The sequence below is a fragment of the Rhynchophorus ferrugineus genome, unplaced genomic scaffold, assembly GCF_030347505.1.
Source record: "Rhynchophorus ferrugineus isolate W39M unplaced genomic scaffold, kcgeb_rfMv2 rfM1, whole genome shotgun sequence".
In the NCBI taxonomy this organism is placed as follows: domain Eukaryota; kingdom Metazoa; phylum Arthropoda; class Insecta; order Coleoptera; family Curculionidae; genus Rhynchophorus; species Rhynchophorus ferrugineus.
In genome coordinates, this window is record NW_027472580.1 from 80,446,808 (window position 1) to 80,466,590 (window position 19,783).

At 31.5% G+C, this 19,783-nt stretch overlaps 1 protein-coding gene across 1 annotated transcript; it reads right to left on the minus strand.

Annotated features, from left to right (window-relative positions):
• Positions 1 to 1,404: 1,404 nt before the first annotated feature.
• On the minus strand, positions 1,405 to 2,580 carry LOC143190956 (uncharacterized). Its single transcript, XM_076395575.1, has 2 exons — positions 1,804 to 2,580; positions 1,405 to 1,752 (listed from the first exon to the last, which is right to left on the minus strand). The coding sequence occupies exons 1-2, from the start codon at positions 2,563 to 2,565 to the stop codon at positions 1,477 to 1,479; spliced, it is 1,038 nt and encodes a 345-aa protein (XP_076251690.1). The 5' UTR covers positions 2,566 to 2,580; the 3' UTR covers positions 1,405 to 1,476.
• Between the last annotated feature and the right edge of the window lie 17,203 nt (positions 2,581 to 19,783).

Here is a 19,783-nt window from a genome sequence, read left to right on the forward strand (position 1 = left end):
TCCATCAGGACCTGCCCTCAGATCATTTTCTAAGATTTCAATTAATCTCGGAAATACCGTAAATACTTTAAATTCTCTTTCGTCTTCAGGAATAATACTTTATTTATATTACGCTCAGCCAAACAGGCATCAACTATATTAAAGACATTGAGTATATTCAAATTTTAAGTTTTGTCTTTATTTTGTTTTGAAATTAAGGATTTTTTTTTCACATTTTGCACATAGATTCCATAATCCATTCCATTCCAGTTTAGGATGCGCTTTAACCTTTCCGCAGCCGTGCTACAAAAATTGAATTTGAGACAAGGTGGGGTAACTATGATACCCCACTGTAACACTTCAATAACTTACGTAAATTATGCATGGCTTTTTGCAAAGTTATAAAATAAAAAATCTAACAGTTTGTACAATTTATATATTGTTAAGAACATATTTTAATTTTAACATTAAATTATTATTTGCGTTTAAGTTATTATTTTACAGTCAGAATATAAAAATATTTTACTCTCGGTGGACATCGCAAATAGATTTTTACATGCACTACACGATATTTTAGTCTTTCTATACCGTGATCTGGCACAAAAGCTGCATCTTCCATTTGCATTATGTTGAATCTCTCTATCCAGCAGGATTATCTTGAATCGTGACATTACTGTTCGTAAGAAATAAATCTATTGCAGTTGTTACAGTTTTGTGACAATGATTGCGATTTCGTCTCATTTGTAGAACGTTTGGAGAGTGCACATTCTTGTGCCAAAAAATTTGGTCGTCTAAATTCTCTAAACTCTGGGGTACCTAAAATTTACCGGTTGCGGTAAAGTTAAAAAATAGTGTAAAATACTTCCTAATAAGTTATATTGCTAATTTCAGTTTTACATTAGGGAGATACGTTAAAAGTTGGTTTTAGAAAAATAACCTACAAAATTATTAGCAGCTGATCAAATATGTTGCTTTAACTGATAACTATTGCACTTAGATTCTTATGAAGATATTAAAAATAAAATGTTTGTTACTTAATCAAAGATTTGATGTATTTTTAAGTTCAAATGTCCATGAGAATGAATAAAAAGAGATTTAAAAAGTTTAGGATTGGTGGTTAGCGAATAATAACAGTTTTGATGACAAGTATTTTTAATGAAACATTTAAAAAGGAAAATCTCAATATTTAAATATGTTGTTTTTAATTAAAAAGCCTATTACTAAGAAAATAACACAACAAAATTATGCAGAAAATTACGATACAGATTAACGTTTTACGCTTCTTAAAGTACTTTTGAGAAAATTATTATAATATATAATGTAGCACAAGCAACATATAAAAAAGCTTTGATTATTTATTTAATATAAATAATAATTTTTTTCTATGATAATAATGTTTAAATACATTTCCTTAAAATTGTCCGAAAGCGATTTAGTCTTGATTGCTCTAAGCTACTAAATTTATTGCCCTATCTAAATTGTTCATACTAATATTTCCTACATGTTTTTCTGTAAAACTTGCAAAACTACAATAAGGTAAGTGCATAAATTTGTCATAATAAACATAATCATTGTGTTGTCGATATTAAAGAAACCGAACGCCGAAACTGTGAGTTTCCTGTGTGACGCTTCCTGCGCCAACAGATAGATGTCGTTATATCCGTAGTTGTCCATAAAATATGCCTTGTGTATCATTTTATAACAAGTACTGATGGTTATTTTTGTTTCTTTTGATAAGTCATCGCCTACATGTGCTAAATAAATTGCCTGAAACTATTACAAAATATACAAATCGAAAATATTAGCTATATATATACTACTCACCCCATATGATATAATCCACAGACCTCGAACAATGGTTATCAAGAATGAAGTATAATTTAAACTAATATAAACGGCATGTCTTAAAAAATTCGATATAAAAAAATAAATAATCAAAAGCAACGTTATTCCGAATAAATTGTTGATTTTTTCCACGAAGTCACTTATGTTGTTATAGATTAGCCTCGATCTCTTGTGACAAATACTTTTTAGCAAAGTTTCGTTGAAGCGTCTTGCTTTCCTCCTGGCACTGTTAATTAGTAAAAATATAATAAAAAGATAAGTGACTATCCTGCAAGTCATGAATCCTTCACCAACAAACACTGTTAAACGATAATATTCGTCCTTGGTTCTCTTCAGCTGTGTTAATATGATGAAGAATGTATTCACGATCAGAATGAAAAGAAACACGGAAAAGTATGTATTGAAACGTTTGCAGTATGAGGTGGTTTTTATCAGTTCATTCATAGCTTCTCTCAGTTCGTTTTTCTTGAATATTGCCACCAAAGATATACAGATGTTGCTCATAAATAAAAACAGTAAACTGATGTCGTAGACTACTTTGGAGCTTGTGGGTATGGTTGTGAAGAGAGAGTCTTTGACAACGATTGTCAATGGTCCTCCAATAATGGTGGCGGCAATGATCAACCATGACAGGAGGTTGAAAACGGTGCCAAGTTTCGGATACTTTTTTGTCTCGGGAGGAAAAAGGAACAGAACTATGCTGAATGTTAATAAAAACCGGACACAACAACCTGACATCATGTCTACCTCGAGTGACACGCGATAATGCTCTATTAAAGCTTAGCGGAAATGAAATAACTGCGCTAATTCCATATATAGTCCAAGATCAGATGATATCCATATGATGTGAAGGATGGAAATAAAGTTTTTTTTCGGAAAAATATAATTTTAACGGATTTTCCTTGTCGTTTTTACTTAACATATATTTTTTCAACCTGTCTCTAACTACTGTAGCTGAATTCTTTATAATAAAGCGCTAGACTACATCTTGATAAACAACAGTAGGCTCTTTACACAATTTATTCAATCAATTTCCAATTTATTCTTACATGGGCATCAACGTCTATGATCGGGACAATAGTCTGGTTGTTTTCAACGCATTGCGAAATCACTTATACTGATGATTATTGATTAAATGATTAGTTACTGTTTAAGATTGGCTTATTTCAAACTGATTCAACAAACCAAACATCTAAACATCTTCTTGAGGATAATACTTATATCCTTGAAGCTTTACTAATTAACTATGTATTTTAATTATTTAACAATCTTTTTATTTGTGTATTTGTATTATTCCATATATTTAAATCATCTGTTTTTATTCTAATGTCTCTTGATTTCTTATTTTTCTCTATCTCTATAATAATGTTTTTTCATGTCTGAAGAAGATAATTGTAGTTAACATAACACTTCAATCTATATTAGGTGAAGCCTACAGGTTGCGAAAAGAGATGATCCAATTTTAATCCAGTTATTGTAGTGTTTTTAAAGATTAAAATTTTTTTGCTTTCAATAGACGAAGAGGCATGGGCTACCTAGGACCCAGAAATTACAATACCGTATGCGATTTGAATTAAACTGCTTGGGCAATTGAAAAGTCCCCGGCCTGACACATAGATGGCGCCACTAGAATTAAATCAATTTATTTTTAGTTAGCCCTAACCCTCAAAAGATGCGTGTATAAATTTTACAGTTGTCGGATCATTGGTTTGTGAATCATAGCATTTTGAGTGAAACAACTTTTGTTATTGTGAAACAAATGGATACAAAGAAATTTCGCGTATTGATAAAATATTGCTTTTTGAAGGGAAAAAATACTGTTGAAGCAAAAACTCGGCTCGATTCCGAGTCTCCGGACACTGCCCCAGGAAAAACAACTATCAAGGATTGGTATGCTCAGTTTAGACGTGGTGAAATAAGCACCAAAGACGGAGAACGCAGTGGACGCTCAAAAGAGGTTGTTACCGAAGAAAACGCTTAAAAAATCCATAAAATGATTTTGAATGACCGTAAATTAAAACTGAATGAAATAGCAGACACTCTAAAGATATCAACTGAACGTGTACATCATATTATTCACTAATATTGGGTATGAGAAAGCTCTGTGTAAAGTGGGTGTCACGCGAGCTCACTTTTGTCTAAAAACAACGACGAGTTGATGATTCGGCGCAGTATTTGAAGATGATCAAGCGTAATAAACCCGAGTTTTTGCATCGATATGTGAAAATGGATGAAACATAACTCCATCATTTCACTCTAAAGTCCAATCGACAGTCATCCGAGTGGGCTGCACAAGATGAACCCGCTCTAAGGCGTGGGAAAACACGACAGTCGGCTGGCAAGGTTATGGTGTCTGTATTTTGGGATGCGCATGGATTAATTTTCATTGACTACCTCGAAAAAGGAAGGACCATCAACAGCGACTATTACATAGCGTTATTGGACCGTCTGAAGGACGAAACCGTCTAAAAACGGTCGCATTTGGAAAAAAATGTTGCTTCACCAAGACAATGCATCGTGTCAAAAATCCATGAATTGGCCTTCGAATTGCTTCCTCATCCACCGTATTCCCCAGATTTGCCCCCCAGCCACTATTTCATGTTCTCAGATCTCAAAAAAAATGCTCGTTGGGAAGACATTTTTGTCGAACGAAGAGGTGCTCGTCGAAACTGAGGCCTATTTTGAAGCAAAGGACAAATCGCAATACAAAAATGGTGTCGAATACTTGGAGGATCGCTATAATCTGTGTATCACCTTTGAAGGGAATTATGTTGAATAAAAAAAACTAATTTTGCAAAAAAAATGTGTTTTACTTTAGTAGGCCGGAGACTTTTCAATTGACCTGTTAAATTGTAACTAAGTGTTTTTGCATGTCGATTCCATATTGAAAAGAAATTCGTTTCCTATCAATTAAATATATTAGTAAGTATTCCATATCCAAAGACTATAAAAAAAAAGAACGAGGTTGAGGAATGCCAAATATTGATAATAGGTGGGTAAATTAGTATTAAGATTTAAAAATGAATATAAATTAAAAAATCTAAAGGGAAAACGTCAGTGGGATCAAATATGACATACTCTGATATAAATGACAACTCTTTTTACTGTAATCACATAACTTAACAGTTATTTACAATCGTGAACATTTATCTATGTACTATAATTTTCCAGTTAATATAATTGAAAACCTATTGACAACGTAGTTCTTTGTAACTAATTGATTTGATGACAACGTAAGATAGAGTTACTAATTTTTTCTACATTACCTAGAAGAGGGCTAATCAATCAATTATCTGGAAGAGGGCTAATCAATTAAGAGAATGCTATAATCTTTCGAAAAACAATTCCGATGTAATTTTAGTAAAAGGTGTCATATATCTAGTCCGGTCATATTGGTGACAGGTGAAAAAATACCTACTATTATTTATGTTTCGTTTTGTAGAAATCAATGAAATACTTTTAATTTTTTAATTGACTTATTGCAGACTTGGATGTGGCAGCTATTTGTGCTTAGGTCTGCCTATTTCTATATACATTATTAATAAGTGAAGTAAAATGTTCGTAAGTGTGAAATTTGGCATACTTAACGTATGGAGAGCTAAAGTTCATATATAATGTGTATTAAAACATCGTTTCCCTGAAATATTTAACTTAATAATGCTTGTATAGTATTAATTGTTAATTAATTGTTTATTTTGTTTTATCAATACGTCATCAAGGTTTTATAATGTTAGTGGCAGAAGTCTGTTCCAAATATTGATAGTTCAAAATACGCTATTGTAAATATTTTGGATATTGCTTAATTCTATAAGAAGTTCAAGAAGAATTGCCTTTACATAAGACATACTCCCTTTTATATATTTTTGCATTATGCCGGCACTGCTCATATAGAAAGGTCGCGTGGATATTTTGAAAAATAATATTTTCTACGTTACAGAGCATTCGTGAACCAGATGGATAATTTTTTTCTCTAATGATTTCTGTCAAAAAAGATAATTGGTAATTTAAAAGTCTGCACATTTCATTTTTTAAAAGCTTAAATTTTGATGAAGGAATGGTTTACTTCTGTAAAAAATAAAAATGCGCATCAAATAGCATCGTAATGACATCAATTGTGAAACTTGAAGCGGACTCACTTGTAATAGTTTTTTTGTTATATTTTAAAATTTTCTTTGTACCAATTAGTGTTATGGTCTGAACCTATTGCTTAACGTAGGCTCCACGCTCAGTAGTCGGCATTAAGTCTACCGACTGGCGAGTGACCGACTTAGGATAATCCAGAAGAGATCTGGCCTTACCGAGCTTGGTTACTGGCATGACTGAGATTGTCGGATTTTATACTTTTAGCTTTTGGACAATAACAATTATAAACAATCACTAACATACATTTTCAACCTTGCCTCAGCAGGACTCGAACTCGTGACTGTGGCAACAATAGGACTGTCCTGTCGTCTTGACTATGCATTAAGTATTTCTCTAGATTCTACATAGATTAGTCAAAACGACAATAACTTTCTAGGATAAACATTCGAAAAAATTTATTGAGGTGTTTATTTGTATACTATTTTTATCACAATTTGATTTAATCACAGGTAGAATTTTATATCACAGCAAGAACTTGATCATTAGATTGTTTGATATTTTATATTTCAGAATATATTAGTCAATGGTATTCAGCTAGAAGTTAAAAAGATGAAATTACCAGAGAAAACATCATTTATGTAGTTTAAGTTTTGAATAATTACATTTCAAACTAGCTGATGTTCAATGAGAAACTTAGATTAATATTTATTTAATCCAATAAAAATAACAAAAAAAATATAAATACGAAAAAGAGGTGCTAATTACGGTTTTTCAACGGCTCAAGTTTTCAACAAGTTCAGCTCGCGGAACGCAAGTAAGCAAGATCTGGAGCTGCGTTCTTCTAAGAAGAAAATGCGGATGAAAGGCCGGAATACTTTGGTATTTTGCATAAAATTTGTTCTTTAATAGTCAGGCCCGGTATTGTTGAGTGATAGAGTGTTAGAGTAACATTTTTTAGTTTGCTGGCTATTAGTCCTGGTTATTTCATATAAATTTATAAGAAATAACATCACTCTGACGAATTTCAAATATACATTGATAAATTTTTTATATATTTTGCAGGCAAATCTATACTGAAACTTTCAACGTTTAAATGATTGACTACTAAAGTAGATGCAAAATCGTACACGTCAAGTGTTTTCGAGAATCAACAAATTATTGAACGGTCTTAGAGTAACAAAATAATAAATGTTGTTTACATCTAAAACTGTTTAAGTCCTTATTTAGTAATTATATAAAATTAAATGTATATATTCTGCAATATATTTTTAATATTCATATGATTGAATGTTTTTGGGTAATCTTTATCAATATTGTACATATATATATATATATATATATATATATATATATAAATATGTACAATATATATATATATATATATATATATATATATATTTATTTATCTCTGACACTCTGACGAATTTCAAATATACATTGATAAATTTTTTATACATTTTGCAGGCAAATCTATACTGAAACTTTCAACGTTTAAATGATTGACTACTAAAGTAGATGCAAAATCGTACACGTCAAGTGTTTTCGAGAATCAACAAATTATTGAACGGTCTTAGAGTAACAAAATAATAAATGTTGTTTACATCTAAAACTGTTTAAGTCCTTATTTAGTAATTATTGTACATATATATATATATATATATATATATATATATATATATATATATATATATATATAAATATGTACAATATATATATATATATATATATATATATATATATATATATATATATAAATATGTACAATATATATATATATATATATATATATATATATATATATATATATATATATATATATATATAAATATGTACAATATATATATATATATATATATATAAATATGTACAATATATATATATATATATATATATATATTTGTATATATATATATATATATATATATATATATATATATATATATATATATATATATATTTGTATATATATATATATATATATATATATATATATATATTATATATATATATATATATATATATATATATATATATATATATATATATATATATATATATATATATAAGGATATAATATTATATTGTAAAATCCAGAAAAAATAGTAAAATAGTAATAGCCATTTATTATGCGCCATCTGTGTCGTAAAGTGTGAAGCCGAGAAAATGAAAGCTCTTTCGTATGAAATCGATACTTACCAAACCTGGAATAGAAGATAATAGGGGTCGCGGGTGGTGTATAAACCACATCATGTGATATAAAAGTCTAATTCATCAATTCATTTATTAAAAATTAGTAAAACATATATATGCTGGTCGACATATTTTAGTAGAATGTAACGTTAAAACCAATAAATACGTGAATTATGTCTATTACTGTAGCTGTTAAAACCAATGAAATCTCTCACATTTTTTTCAAATTTTATAAAACGCTAAATGGAAATTTAATATGTTTTAGACTTTTTAAAAATGTCACAAAATAATGGAAATACGTTTATGGTCAATGATAAATCGGTACAGATAGGAGCTGTCATACAGCATGTTATACAACTCGTGTCACAGTTAATTCTTGAAGGAAATGTCTTGTGCACATTCAATTTTATGTTTTGAAGCTATGAATTGATCTTCATAATCGTGTGATTTAACAACGCTAGATTATTTTTTCTGTGGCAAAGTTGCTATTCGACACCAATTGGCGAAAAACAATTCACGACTTGAATAATAATATGCGAAGAATATTATTTGGTTTACATTTTCGCCAAAAAATCTTGAAAGTTACAGCATAGTGAGGTAATTGTGGTTCTACCAGAATATAGGAAAAAAGATGATGGATTAAAACTGTTTAAGAAAAATGAAAAACGAAACAGTGTTCTGCGAACTTATATAATTAATTTTTTAAGTTTTACATTTTATATTCACAAATAAAAAGCTTTTATACTGACGGGCAAATGAAAGGTAATAATCTTGTTCGTAGTTTAGGACTGATGGAGTTACTTTTCGAATGTACTAATGAAGCTAGTTATATGATTGCACTGCCTCCTGGCTTTGTGTTTGAACAGTTTCCAGTGCCAAAATTTTTGTTTAAAATACAATTTCAATACATTACTTACATACACAAGGTAAAAGCTGTATAAAAAAATATAAAGCATGATTATTATAAATTGCAGTTGTATATAGGACAATGCCGAATACTTATAGTATACGGTTTGGAATGTTTTCGACAAATGCACTTGTTAGTGTAACACCTTCACAGATGTTAACTTTTGTTTTATTAATTGCATCTTACATTAGATATGCTTACTACAATCTTAATTTAACATTAATGTATTTGTAATGTTCTGTTGTATTTCCTAAATCAAAATTAAACTAATCTACTTAAGCTAAAGTTAATACACTTATACACTAATCAAGTTCATGCTGTTTGATTCGCTTCAATCTTCTGATTTCTTGCGTGTTATCCAGCAGCTATATTGCTTCCACGTTGGTGTGATTTAGAAACCTTACTTCGTGTCTTAAGGCAAAATCTTGGATAACTTCGGGTATCTAACTCTTCGTTGGTTATGTGGTGATACGCATTGGTAATGGATCGTAGAACTTAGGTATTAGATTCCTTACTTAGATCCGAGGTATTTGGCTCATTTTGCTTGAGGAATCGCGCATCCGTCAAGTGATATAATTATGTTAATATCATTTCGCCGCAACGTCAAATTAACATGGAGAGATCTAGTCCATTTATAGATTTTGCTAACTGCTACTTGTACTTTTTCTACAGCCTTAGATAAAGGTATATCTTTTGCTATGATAACTGTTTCGTCGGCAAATGTTCCAAGTATTGCTTTTTTGTTGTTGTTGGGATATCAGCAATATATAGCAGAAATAGGAGTAGTCCAAAAACACTACTCTGTGGAATGCGAGACTCTAAATCTTCTTCTGAAGAGATATGATTCCAGCAGTCGAGAGTATTTCCGCGGTAGCAATTTGCTCATTTTGTACATTAATCCCAAATGTCATACCCGGCCAGAAGCTTGTGAGACGTCCAGGAATATTGCCGAGCAGTTTTATTTTTCTTCGAATGCCTTTTCTACAACCGCTGTTACTCTATGCACTTGGTCGATTGTCGAGTGGTGATTTCGAAATTCAAACTGGATATCTGGTATTTCTATAAATGGTTTAATACGTTTTAATAGAAATTGCTCAAATAATTTTGATATTGCAGGTAGCAACCAAATAGGCCTGTAAGATCCAACTTGTTTTGCCAGTTTGTCAGGTTTTTTAAGCATAACTATTCGAGCAACCTCCTCCAAGACATTCCGGAATATGGTTCAGTTTGAAATAGACATTAAATATATATGCCAACATGTTAACGACTGAGTTAATTGTGATATTTTTTGGGTCGAAGTAGCTTATTATATACTATTTTGTCAGATATCTATTTCCATAATGACTTCTATCGACTGACAATGGTCCTTTAGGATTACCTTTTTCTACTGGTTTCGTTCGACTTGAGTTTCTAATTACCTTCTTTCTATCTTATAAAAAAATTCACGAGTCATGGTTCTGTCGATAAAAAAGCCATGGTTTCTGATTAAACATTTTAATTTTTTACAATGTTTTCTGTTGAAAGCAGCTTTATTCTAGTAAGATATTTCTGCAGAGATTTGAGTAAGAGATAATCAGGGGGTGATATTGTGACTATCAATACTCTCTTTATTGTTTGATGTTGTCTTTATTTATATGTTGAAATATGTACCTTTATAATAGTCTAAGGCGGTCTTAGAGTATAATATATTAGCTTACATTAAGTTAAAATTTACGACCTATTTAGTAAATGACAAAAAATTTACAATGACTTACAGCAAATTAGCTTTAATATATATAAACAATTGTTCATCTCGACCCAGATTTACGAAGAGCTTAAAAAGGGTAAAATATAATCGCAGTTTAAATCCGGTGGCACTTAAGCAATCAAAGAAATGGTTATAATAATTTAAATAATGTTAGAAATTTATATTTTTATTTAGAAGCGTTCGTGTTCTGTCTATGAAAGAGTGAGCCTTTTCCTCCTCAGGATCGTACAAAATCAGGGGACGGAAAAAAGTCTTAGATTCAAACTTCTGAACCATTACCAAAAAATCCAAGAAGAAGAGCTTATTCAACTAATTATTTCACATTCCAACAGCCATTGTTCAAACGTTTTACCAATAATATATTTTAAAGTGTATTCTTTATTATTACCACCTTGTATCACTTTGCAAGTATTTTAACCCTATCAATCTAATCTTATATCTTCTTATTTTGTATTTCTAATTTAAATAATTGTGTAAATAAACAAATCATTTAAAACCAGGTACTTGACGATTTATTTGCAAAAAGAAGAGAGAAAATGCACAGAAAAAAATTTAATTCAACGTTTATCTTATCTGCACTTGAACAGATATATTTAAGCACCCTTCACCACTTTCACAACCAAGCTGTCATAATTTTTGATGGATCACCAAAGTTGTGTTCACATCACATCATCTTCGTAGCTGTCAATACTGGCTTTGCAAGCATCGGTTATGACTCCTTTTAGAAATGGTTCGATTTAATTATATTTTCACAAGGAATCACAGATGTTAATAGGTTCTACCAGGCTTTTCGCATTGAGGAACTCATGTATCGAGCTTTATTACTGGCCTGAGTAATTATGAGCACAATAACACATAATTAAAAGTAATACCTGATTACAGAATCTCCTTTAAAATTAAATTACGTCCTTGTCAGAACTGATATACCAAATCATATTAACAAAAAATTAGTTTTTAATTGTTCTGGGGGAAACCGGCCACGCGCTGCAGGATTCCAGGATTTATACGACGACCTCCCCGTACCCGACATTCAAACAGCTGGAGATGTGCTGGAACTAGCAACAGCGGCATATGCCGCGAGGGTTTTCGGTCGTTAATTACCAGGGATGCCATTAAATTGAACTCACTTAAAAAGTAATAAAAACCGTCGCCGAAATGAATCAAAACTTACTTTAGTTCTGGGGCGCCGGTATTTATACAAGCTATTAGGACCCGACTTTTCCGCATGCAATCGGCAAGTTCGAAATTAACCAACTTTGATTGTGTCAATGCGAGGACGGGGCAGAGGGGCTCCGGTCGGCTTGGTTCCGTGACTCATCTAATCATTTTATAGAAAAGTTTAAGCGAAGGGACGGAGAGAGAGAGAGAGAGAATTCGCTCGGCGTCACCCTCGACCCCGCTTCCACCGGCGACTGACGTTTTAATAGTTTCCGTGTCGGACGGGGTGGGTTGGATTTGAATGAAAATGTTTTTCTCCTCCGGGCTCGAATTGAAATGGGATTGTTAATGTCATTGTTATAATCATTATTATTGTTAATAAATGTGGAGTTTTAAACTTTTTTCGATTTAATTAGGAAACTTATTTGTTAAATGTAAGTTAATTAAAACTCGTTTTGCTGAGGACGTACGGAAATCGTTCAATTAATTCTTCGGAATATTTTAGGTAGGTTTTTAAAAATATATTATATATGTAAATATTTTTTTATCATTTTAAAAGTCGTTTAAAAAGTAATGTTTTGGAAAGAAAGCAAAAGAGACATTTGTTGAGATGCCTTCCTCGTTTAATGTAAATAAAGTTATTGCGATGAATCAATTCATACTGAAAAATCACGTTTAAAACTCACTTATTCTTATAACCAATTCAAATTAGTTGCAATAGTAAGAGCTGATATACCATGAACTTAACTGTGAGCTCTTTTGATCTCCAAGCGTTTTAAATATCATATTTTCAATCACTGTCCAAACGCAACTTTTTCATTGTTGTAAATTATTAATTATTAGCTGAAATTTGCAAAAGAGTGAGCCACGAGGCTTATTAAAAACAAACCTATAAGATTTTGCTCAACTTCAAGTCGTTCTATATATGTTGTGGTTGTTTCTATTAAACAACACATGTAATAACAGGATATGCTATATAATGAAACAAAGATATACAAAATGAAGTTATGATTAAGGAGTTCATTATTCATAATATCATATATTATTAACTATAACTAGAGACTGTTAAACACCGTTATTTAGTGTTTTGCTTACTGTTAATTATAGTTCCGACAGTTATTGATTGTCAGGTTTTAATGTTAATAATAAAGAACTAAAGATAGTTCGAAGATAACACATTGTACTAATTATTTGTCTTAAACCTGTAGGAATGTTCGTCTCTTCGGTCGGAATGTGTGGCTGTCGATGCGATTGTTTGTCCGAACAGTCGTTACTATTTTCTGGAAGGAATTCACACTAGAACTGAAAACATTGGTTGAATAAAACTTGTTTATTTCGATATTTAATGATACATGTGGTCGACCGGTGATTGGACAGGATATTAGGTTAGGCAAAAGAAGTACGGTGGTGTTGTGGAAGTGTACAGTTACAAGGGGTTAAAGAAAAGAAAAGAGAGCGAGACGTCGTCGTGGTGGTCTTTTATAGCTGGGAACCGTATGGTATCAATCCATCAGCGTTGCCAACCTTTGACTTTGTTGAAGGTGAACGTGGTGGTGGCTTAAAGGGTCGTAGCGGTCGCTACATCACTCCCCTCCTAGTGGAGCTGCCGTGGAATATACCTCTATGTAGTGCAGGTTCCGGAGTGTACCCGCACATTCATTGCAATTACGCAATGAATCGTCTAGGGATGCTGCTTATGAGATGGGGATCTCAACCTGAGCGAGAAGTTTTACTGGATCAGTTGCCATCGAAGTTGTAGCAGGACGTCGATACGTGTCCCGTTTCGTGATGCAGAGGTGTTCATGTGTTGATGTTATGCATGATGGACTTCTGCGGTTTTCGTCCATCAGGCTAGTCTCGTGGGATAACGTCAACCATGTAATGTTTATGGGTTCCATTTCTGTAGCGGTTGTTACAAACTCAATTTAAGATCATATGAAACTTGCAGATGAGCACCAAATATTTTGAAAAATTGAGAGTTTGAAAATATTTGCCTTAAATGGGAACGAACCCAAATGGATTGAAAGTACTACATCAATATGTTGAAGACAACATTTTGAAGCGTTACTGTAGTTTTGAATATGAAAATAATATACCTTATATTCATATGATATCAATTTTATATTTAGTATTCTTGATTAATTAAATGAATATTTTCTGCATCATTTCACGAAATAACCATACCATCACCTGATAACCATTCACTAGTACTTATCGAGATACAATAGATCATGGCTTTAGTTTTTTAGGATCTGATCGTAGGCACTATAGATTAGAACAAAACCATTTATCAATCAAGTTATTAATTAAGGACCAGCCACATTTAATCAATGATTAATTTTAGTGGTTAAGTGTAGCAAGTTTGTAGCTTAAAATATGTATACATGAAATTTTATTGTTAATATACAGTTGTTTATTGCTACACAGCATATTTTCAAATATTGCGAGTACTGGGAGTATTGGGAGTACTTATGCTAAAGCAAATAATAAATTAAAAATAGCAAAAATAGGAAGGTGTCATAAATTACTATACAGAGTTTACCGGATAGGTATTTTTCTTGCCGACATAGTCGCTTATAATGCTGTCATAATACCGTTTTTTTAAGCTCAGCTTAAATTAAGTGTATGTTACAACAAATGAAAGAGCACTGGATAAATATAATATTAAGTTGATTACAGGAAACTAACAAATACAGACATATATATGTTATATTATATAACTAGTACAGTACCGGCTACAGACTGCACTGTGGACTGAGGGGTAATCTGTGTTTAAGATTTTTTTTTACGATTGAGATATCTAAAAATAGACGTGATGATGATTTTTATCAGTATTTACGCTCAGAATGCCTCTTCCTTCCGTCAACTAAAAAAGTAAATTAATAGTTTTTGTTTTCTCAACCTTTTCACATATTGCAACGTACATTTGGTAGGATTCTGGGGAGATCATAAGGCTTTTGCGATCGTGCGTTTTTGAATTCATCGCAGTTACTCGAAGCATTCCTTTGTGCAGTTAGGTGGAATTTGGGCAAAAGTATCGCAGCTGAAGCTGTAATAACTATTCCAAGTAAGAAACATTCTAACGTTGAAAAACACCCACAGCTCTCAGATACCCAGCACATACATCACAGTTGAAGGTGTATGTTGAATTGAGTGTCATATTGAATTTATTAAAACATAGAGCTTTCATTATACCGAACCAGAATCTATATAAATAAGACTGTACAAAGACAAAGTATCAGATAAACAACGTCACATTGGGAGGTTGTTAAAGAATGTAATAATACCAATGTTATATTCAAGCCGTTAACTCCAACATTGCAAGGCATCCCCTAAAGATCTAAATGACATATCTGTAAAAGATTTCCTATGAGCCTAAGGAAGTATATATAGAAGAAATTAAGAGGGTAATATATAGAGGGATAAAAAATATCAGACAGTCTAAAGACACAATCTGTGCAAACCATTGGCTAGTTTTAGTCCATAAAGGCCCCAGTCCGGAAACGATTTCACAAAGTTCCAATATTTAGAAACTGAATAATAAAAATTAATAAAAATATCTTTCAGTTAACATTAGGTGTGATTTATAATAAACTGCTAAAATCAAGTGAAATCATAACCCAGAATAGTTATCGACTACAATAGATGGTCTTCAGTTGTAGGTTGAAGAAAATAGGACCAAATATGTTTACTCATAAATAAATAACAGGCGTAAACGCAAAGGTCTATGAAGGTAAAACGGTATGTTTAGCTATATTCTTAGATGCAGCACAAACTTTCGATAAGTTATGTTATGACGGTCATAAGTTACAGAAAATTTTACCGTAACATTACACTGAACTATTAAATTTTACATTACAGTCAGAATGTTTTGAGTCAAATAAGAGGAAGCTTACTCTACAATACAACAATCTAAAGCAGGTGTACCGTAAAAGGATGTGTTGGGGCAATTCTTTACCTACCATGTGATATGCCACATGTGATATCCACAAATGGAAAATATTACGATAGGAGAGGAACTAGGATAGGATATAATTGCACCCAAACCTGGAAAATAAAAATTAACAAAATTATGTAAGTGCATGTGCAATTAACGTATTTTAATCAGACTGCATAAGCACAAATAACTATGAATAATACTATATATCATTCTATATAGGAACAACGCTAAGTATCACGGATGAATCTTAATGCAAAACTTTGCTGGAAAGCATATGTAAAGAAGAAAAGGAAAAAATTAGATTTAAAATATAAGAAAATGTAAAGGTTAATTGGAAGAAAATCACAATTATTAGTATCAACTCTTGAATGATACCAGAACAGGACACAGACTCGAAACAATCAAACAATTTGATTTTATATAGTGTAACGAGGTACATTTAATGGAAAAACATGAGTGTTAATACATAAATATTATTACAACAGGGGCTGAAATAGGGCCGATGGATTATCATAAATATATACATAGATTTAAGTTACTAAGATAAAGTATAGGTTACTCGGCAACGACTAGTAATAATGTATTTAAAAAATGTAATAAAAATCCTTTAAATTAATGTCAACATTTAATATAATTACGAAAAACAAACGAAGAAATAGCCTAGGCGAAGAACCGTGTATAATAATAATTGAACGATCGTCCGTTTTATATTCGATGAGCGCCATAGTTTAATTTCGGTTTTCTGTCCGGCATTAACCCGAACCGACCGATGGAACAACCAATATACACAAGTTTCTGTCGGTAGCTAATATTACATTTGAGATATACCTAACGAAATTAGGTCCCGTGTTACAATAAAAAGAGCGCGGACGCGCGGCGTACCGTCGAACCGGTGGCGGCGGCGGTGGCGGCCAACTCGCAGAAACACAGGTGGAATATTGATGTTAAAATTGCGGGATTTCGCTGGAACTCGAATTATCCGCCGACTGCCGGAATACGTTCGTGATTTTCGGTTACACGCCATTCGTCTTAATGATACCTCCGACGGGGTTTTCCTCGACGTTAATGCGACTTAAACATGTATATTCCCCAAGTTTTCGGTGCCGGTATCGGGACGGGGGAGATCGGGTGGCGATCCGCTCAGTGGAGCGAACTTACCAACCGAAAAAGCAGACATTAAATGGTCGGAAAGCTGCGGAAGAATACTTTTATTACCGCCGAAAGATTGTATAACTTCAGTCATCACCCAAACCAAATGAAACTAACGACGCGATTCGGGTTGACTGAGGTAAGATTCACGTTATATGTAACAATTAATTTATTGCATTCTTTTATCATATTTTTTAGAATCAGCTCGAATGAAAAACGGAGTTCTGAATGTAGCTCTACAAGTGTGATCCAATACTGGATTTAGTAACTCCGCCAACAATTCATATATTAAAAAGTTCATGTCCCAATGCTAACAATACGCGAATAGGCTAGATGACTATAATAAAGAATCACAAAAATATTGATTTATAATAATAATATATTATAGAGATATTATTAAAAATACATTTATTTTAAAATTAAAAGTAAGATTACTAAGATTTTACCAGAAATAAAAACTCATTACTACCTTCCTAACCCCTTTCTTACCCTTTCCTAACGAGCATTTCCGCATTCCATGTTTAAACTTTTTAACACGCTGTGACTTGGATTAACTATTTTATATGTGTCAGTTAAAAAATTGGTTTATATTACCAATGAACAAAATACAAGTTGAACTGGGATTTTTCAAGGCAGATAACTAAATTTGCTCAGAATAGATTCGTCGATAGTGACTGTAACTGAATTAATAATTTAAAAAAAAAATACTAAAAATTTTATAGAATTAATGTGAGTGAATATTCCAGACATACTAAACTCTAAAGAGTACCCAAAAAATAGTCCAATCGCCAGTTGGGAAAAAATCATAAAAAACTTATGATGTTAATTTGAAGATAAAAATGCAACTGTATTTGACAGGACTACCAAAATATTCAATCCAAATATTCAGTTCAATAGTTAATGGTAATTATAATATAAAAAGATGTTTAAATTATATACATTTGATGATGGATGTTTGATTTTCTTAAACTTTTAGCAGCTTTGTAGAATTAAAAAGTGTACGCGGTATTTTATCAAATTACCTTGTGATATTTGGCTAAATAAAATTCACAAATTGTAATTTTGAAATTAATCTTAATAATAGCTTTACAAACTTATAAGTACGTGTAATTGTGATACTTCATCAAATACTTTACAATATATATGCTTAAACATGCTTTGAAATATTAAGTTCCCTCATGAATTATTAAACTGGATCGCTGCTTAGTTTCTTTTACTTTACTTGACATCACTGGCAACATTTCGGTTCATACATTGTCTGAATGTATATATTATTCGAAATGTTTGAAACTTCTGTTTGCTATAATACACACATATCAGACTGTAAAAACTTGATAAAATAGCATAATTCAAAAAAATATATAATAAATACCTATAATATATATAAATAAGAATTAACTAAATAAAAGTTAATTTGTATGTAGTTATTTAATTACAGAAACCACACAATTTAATAAAAGAATGTCTTTAATTTATATAAATAATTTAATTCGGTTACAAAACGGATCTCTCAACATTTCGAGGAATGGAATAGAATTAAAATGGAAACAACAAGCGGAACATTGTGTATCCATCAACAAAGTACTTCCTTCGGAGATAATATCGTTGCCGGTCGTTGACCAGGGAAAACCTGCGAAACTTCATACCTTTCTGTTATAAATCTGAATCATTGCTACGTTTATGAGCCACCAGAGGCGCTAACTCTTTTCCGGTCACTTAATGCATGATCATTCCCCTTCTCTCTTTTCCATTCTAGCTTTCTCCCTTCTCCCTTTGCGCCCGATATTTTAACTCTAACCGTAACAAAGAAGAATATTTGGAATTTTTTCCTTATTTTTTTTTTTGGAATCGACCAACTGGTTTGGTAATTAATGGTCTATTTCTCTCATTTATACTAAAATTATTATATAGTATCTTTTTAGAATCCATACAAATTTTTAAAGTTAGTATAACGACATATTTGTGACCGGATATTAAGTTATATCTATTGAAGGTATTGTAAAATATCTGAAATGAATGTTTTGAAAAAAAGGTTTATAATAAAGCGCCAGAAAAATATGTAATCCAGTTCATAAATTGTGTCGAAATAACACTTTAAGCATAGTTTATAATTTATTGTAGTTACTATTTAGATCAGTATTATAATATGATAAAATTAGGGAATCAGGTCAGGCATATATGTTAGAAAACGCTGTTAGCAACGAGATATACATCTGCTATTGGATTCATTCAGTATTGAAATATATCACCAGATCCAATTCCTTTCATTATTACAAGAGGGTCAAGGTTTTCAAATTGAGTTTGATTTTGAGGCAAACTATTGATTTAGGGTTATCGAAGTGTCAAATTAGCCTTATAGTGGCAACAGTAGATAAATTATATAACAATTTTGATGGAACTGATTCATGATTTTTTCCTTGGCATATAGAGAATATTTAAAATGAATGAAAAAGTAACTTTCATATTATTTATACATATAATATGTCTTACGTGTACCGTATATATTTCAGAGCTAATAATTTTATTTCTTCATTGTGAAAAAAGTTGAAGAAAATGTCTTAGGAACATATTGTTTTGAATTGCTCGCGTGCGTATATAACATGATACTGATGTTGCACACTGTTATAGGGTATCACTGACATTAAAATGCTTCCTTTGATGGTTTATTTATTATTAAAATGCTCTATTCTCGGCATATTGGAGTTCTTGATGAAAAATTCATGGGTCGGTCTATTTTATTCTCAAAATTTATTAGGTTCTGACCTTCATGGAATATCTCCTTAGT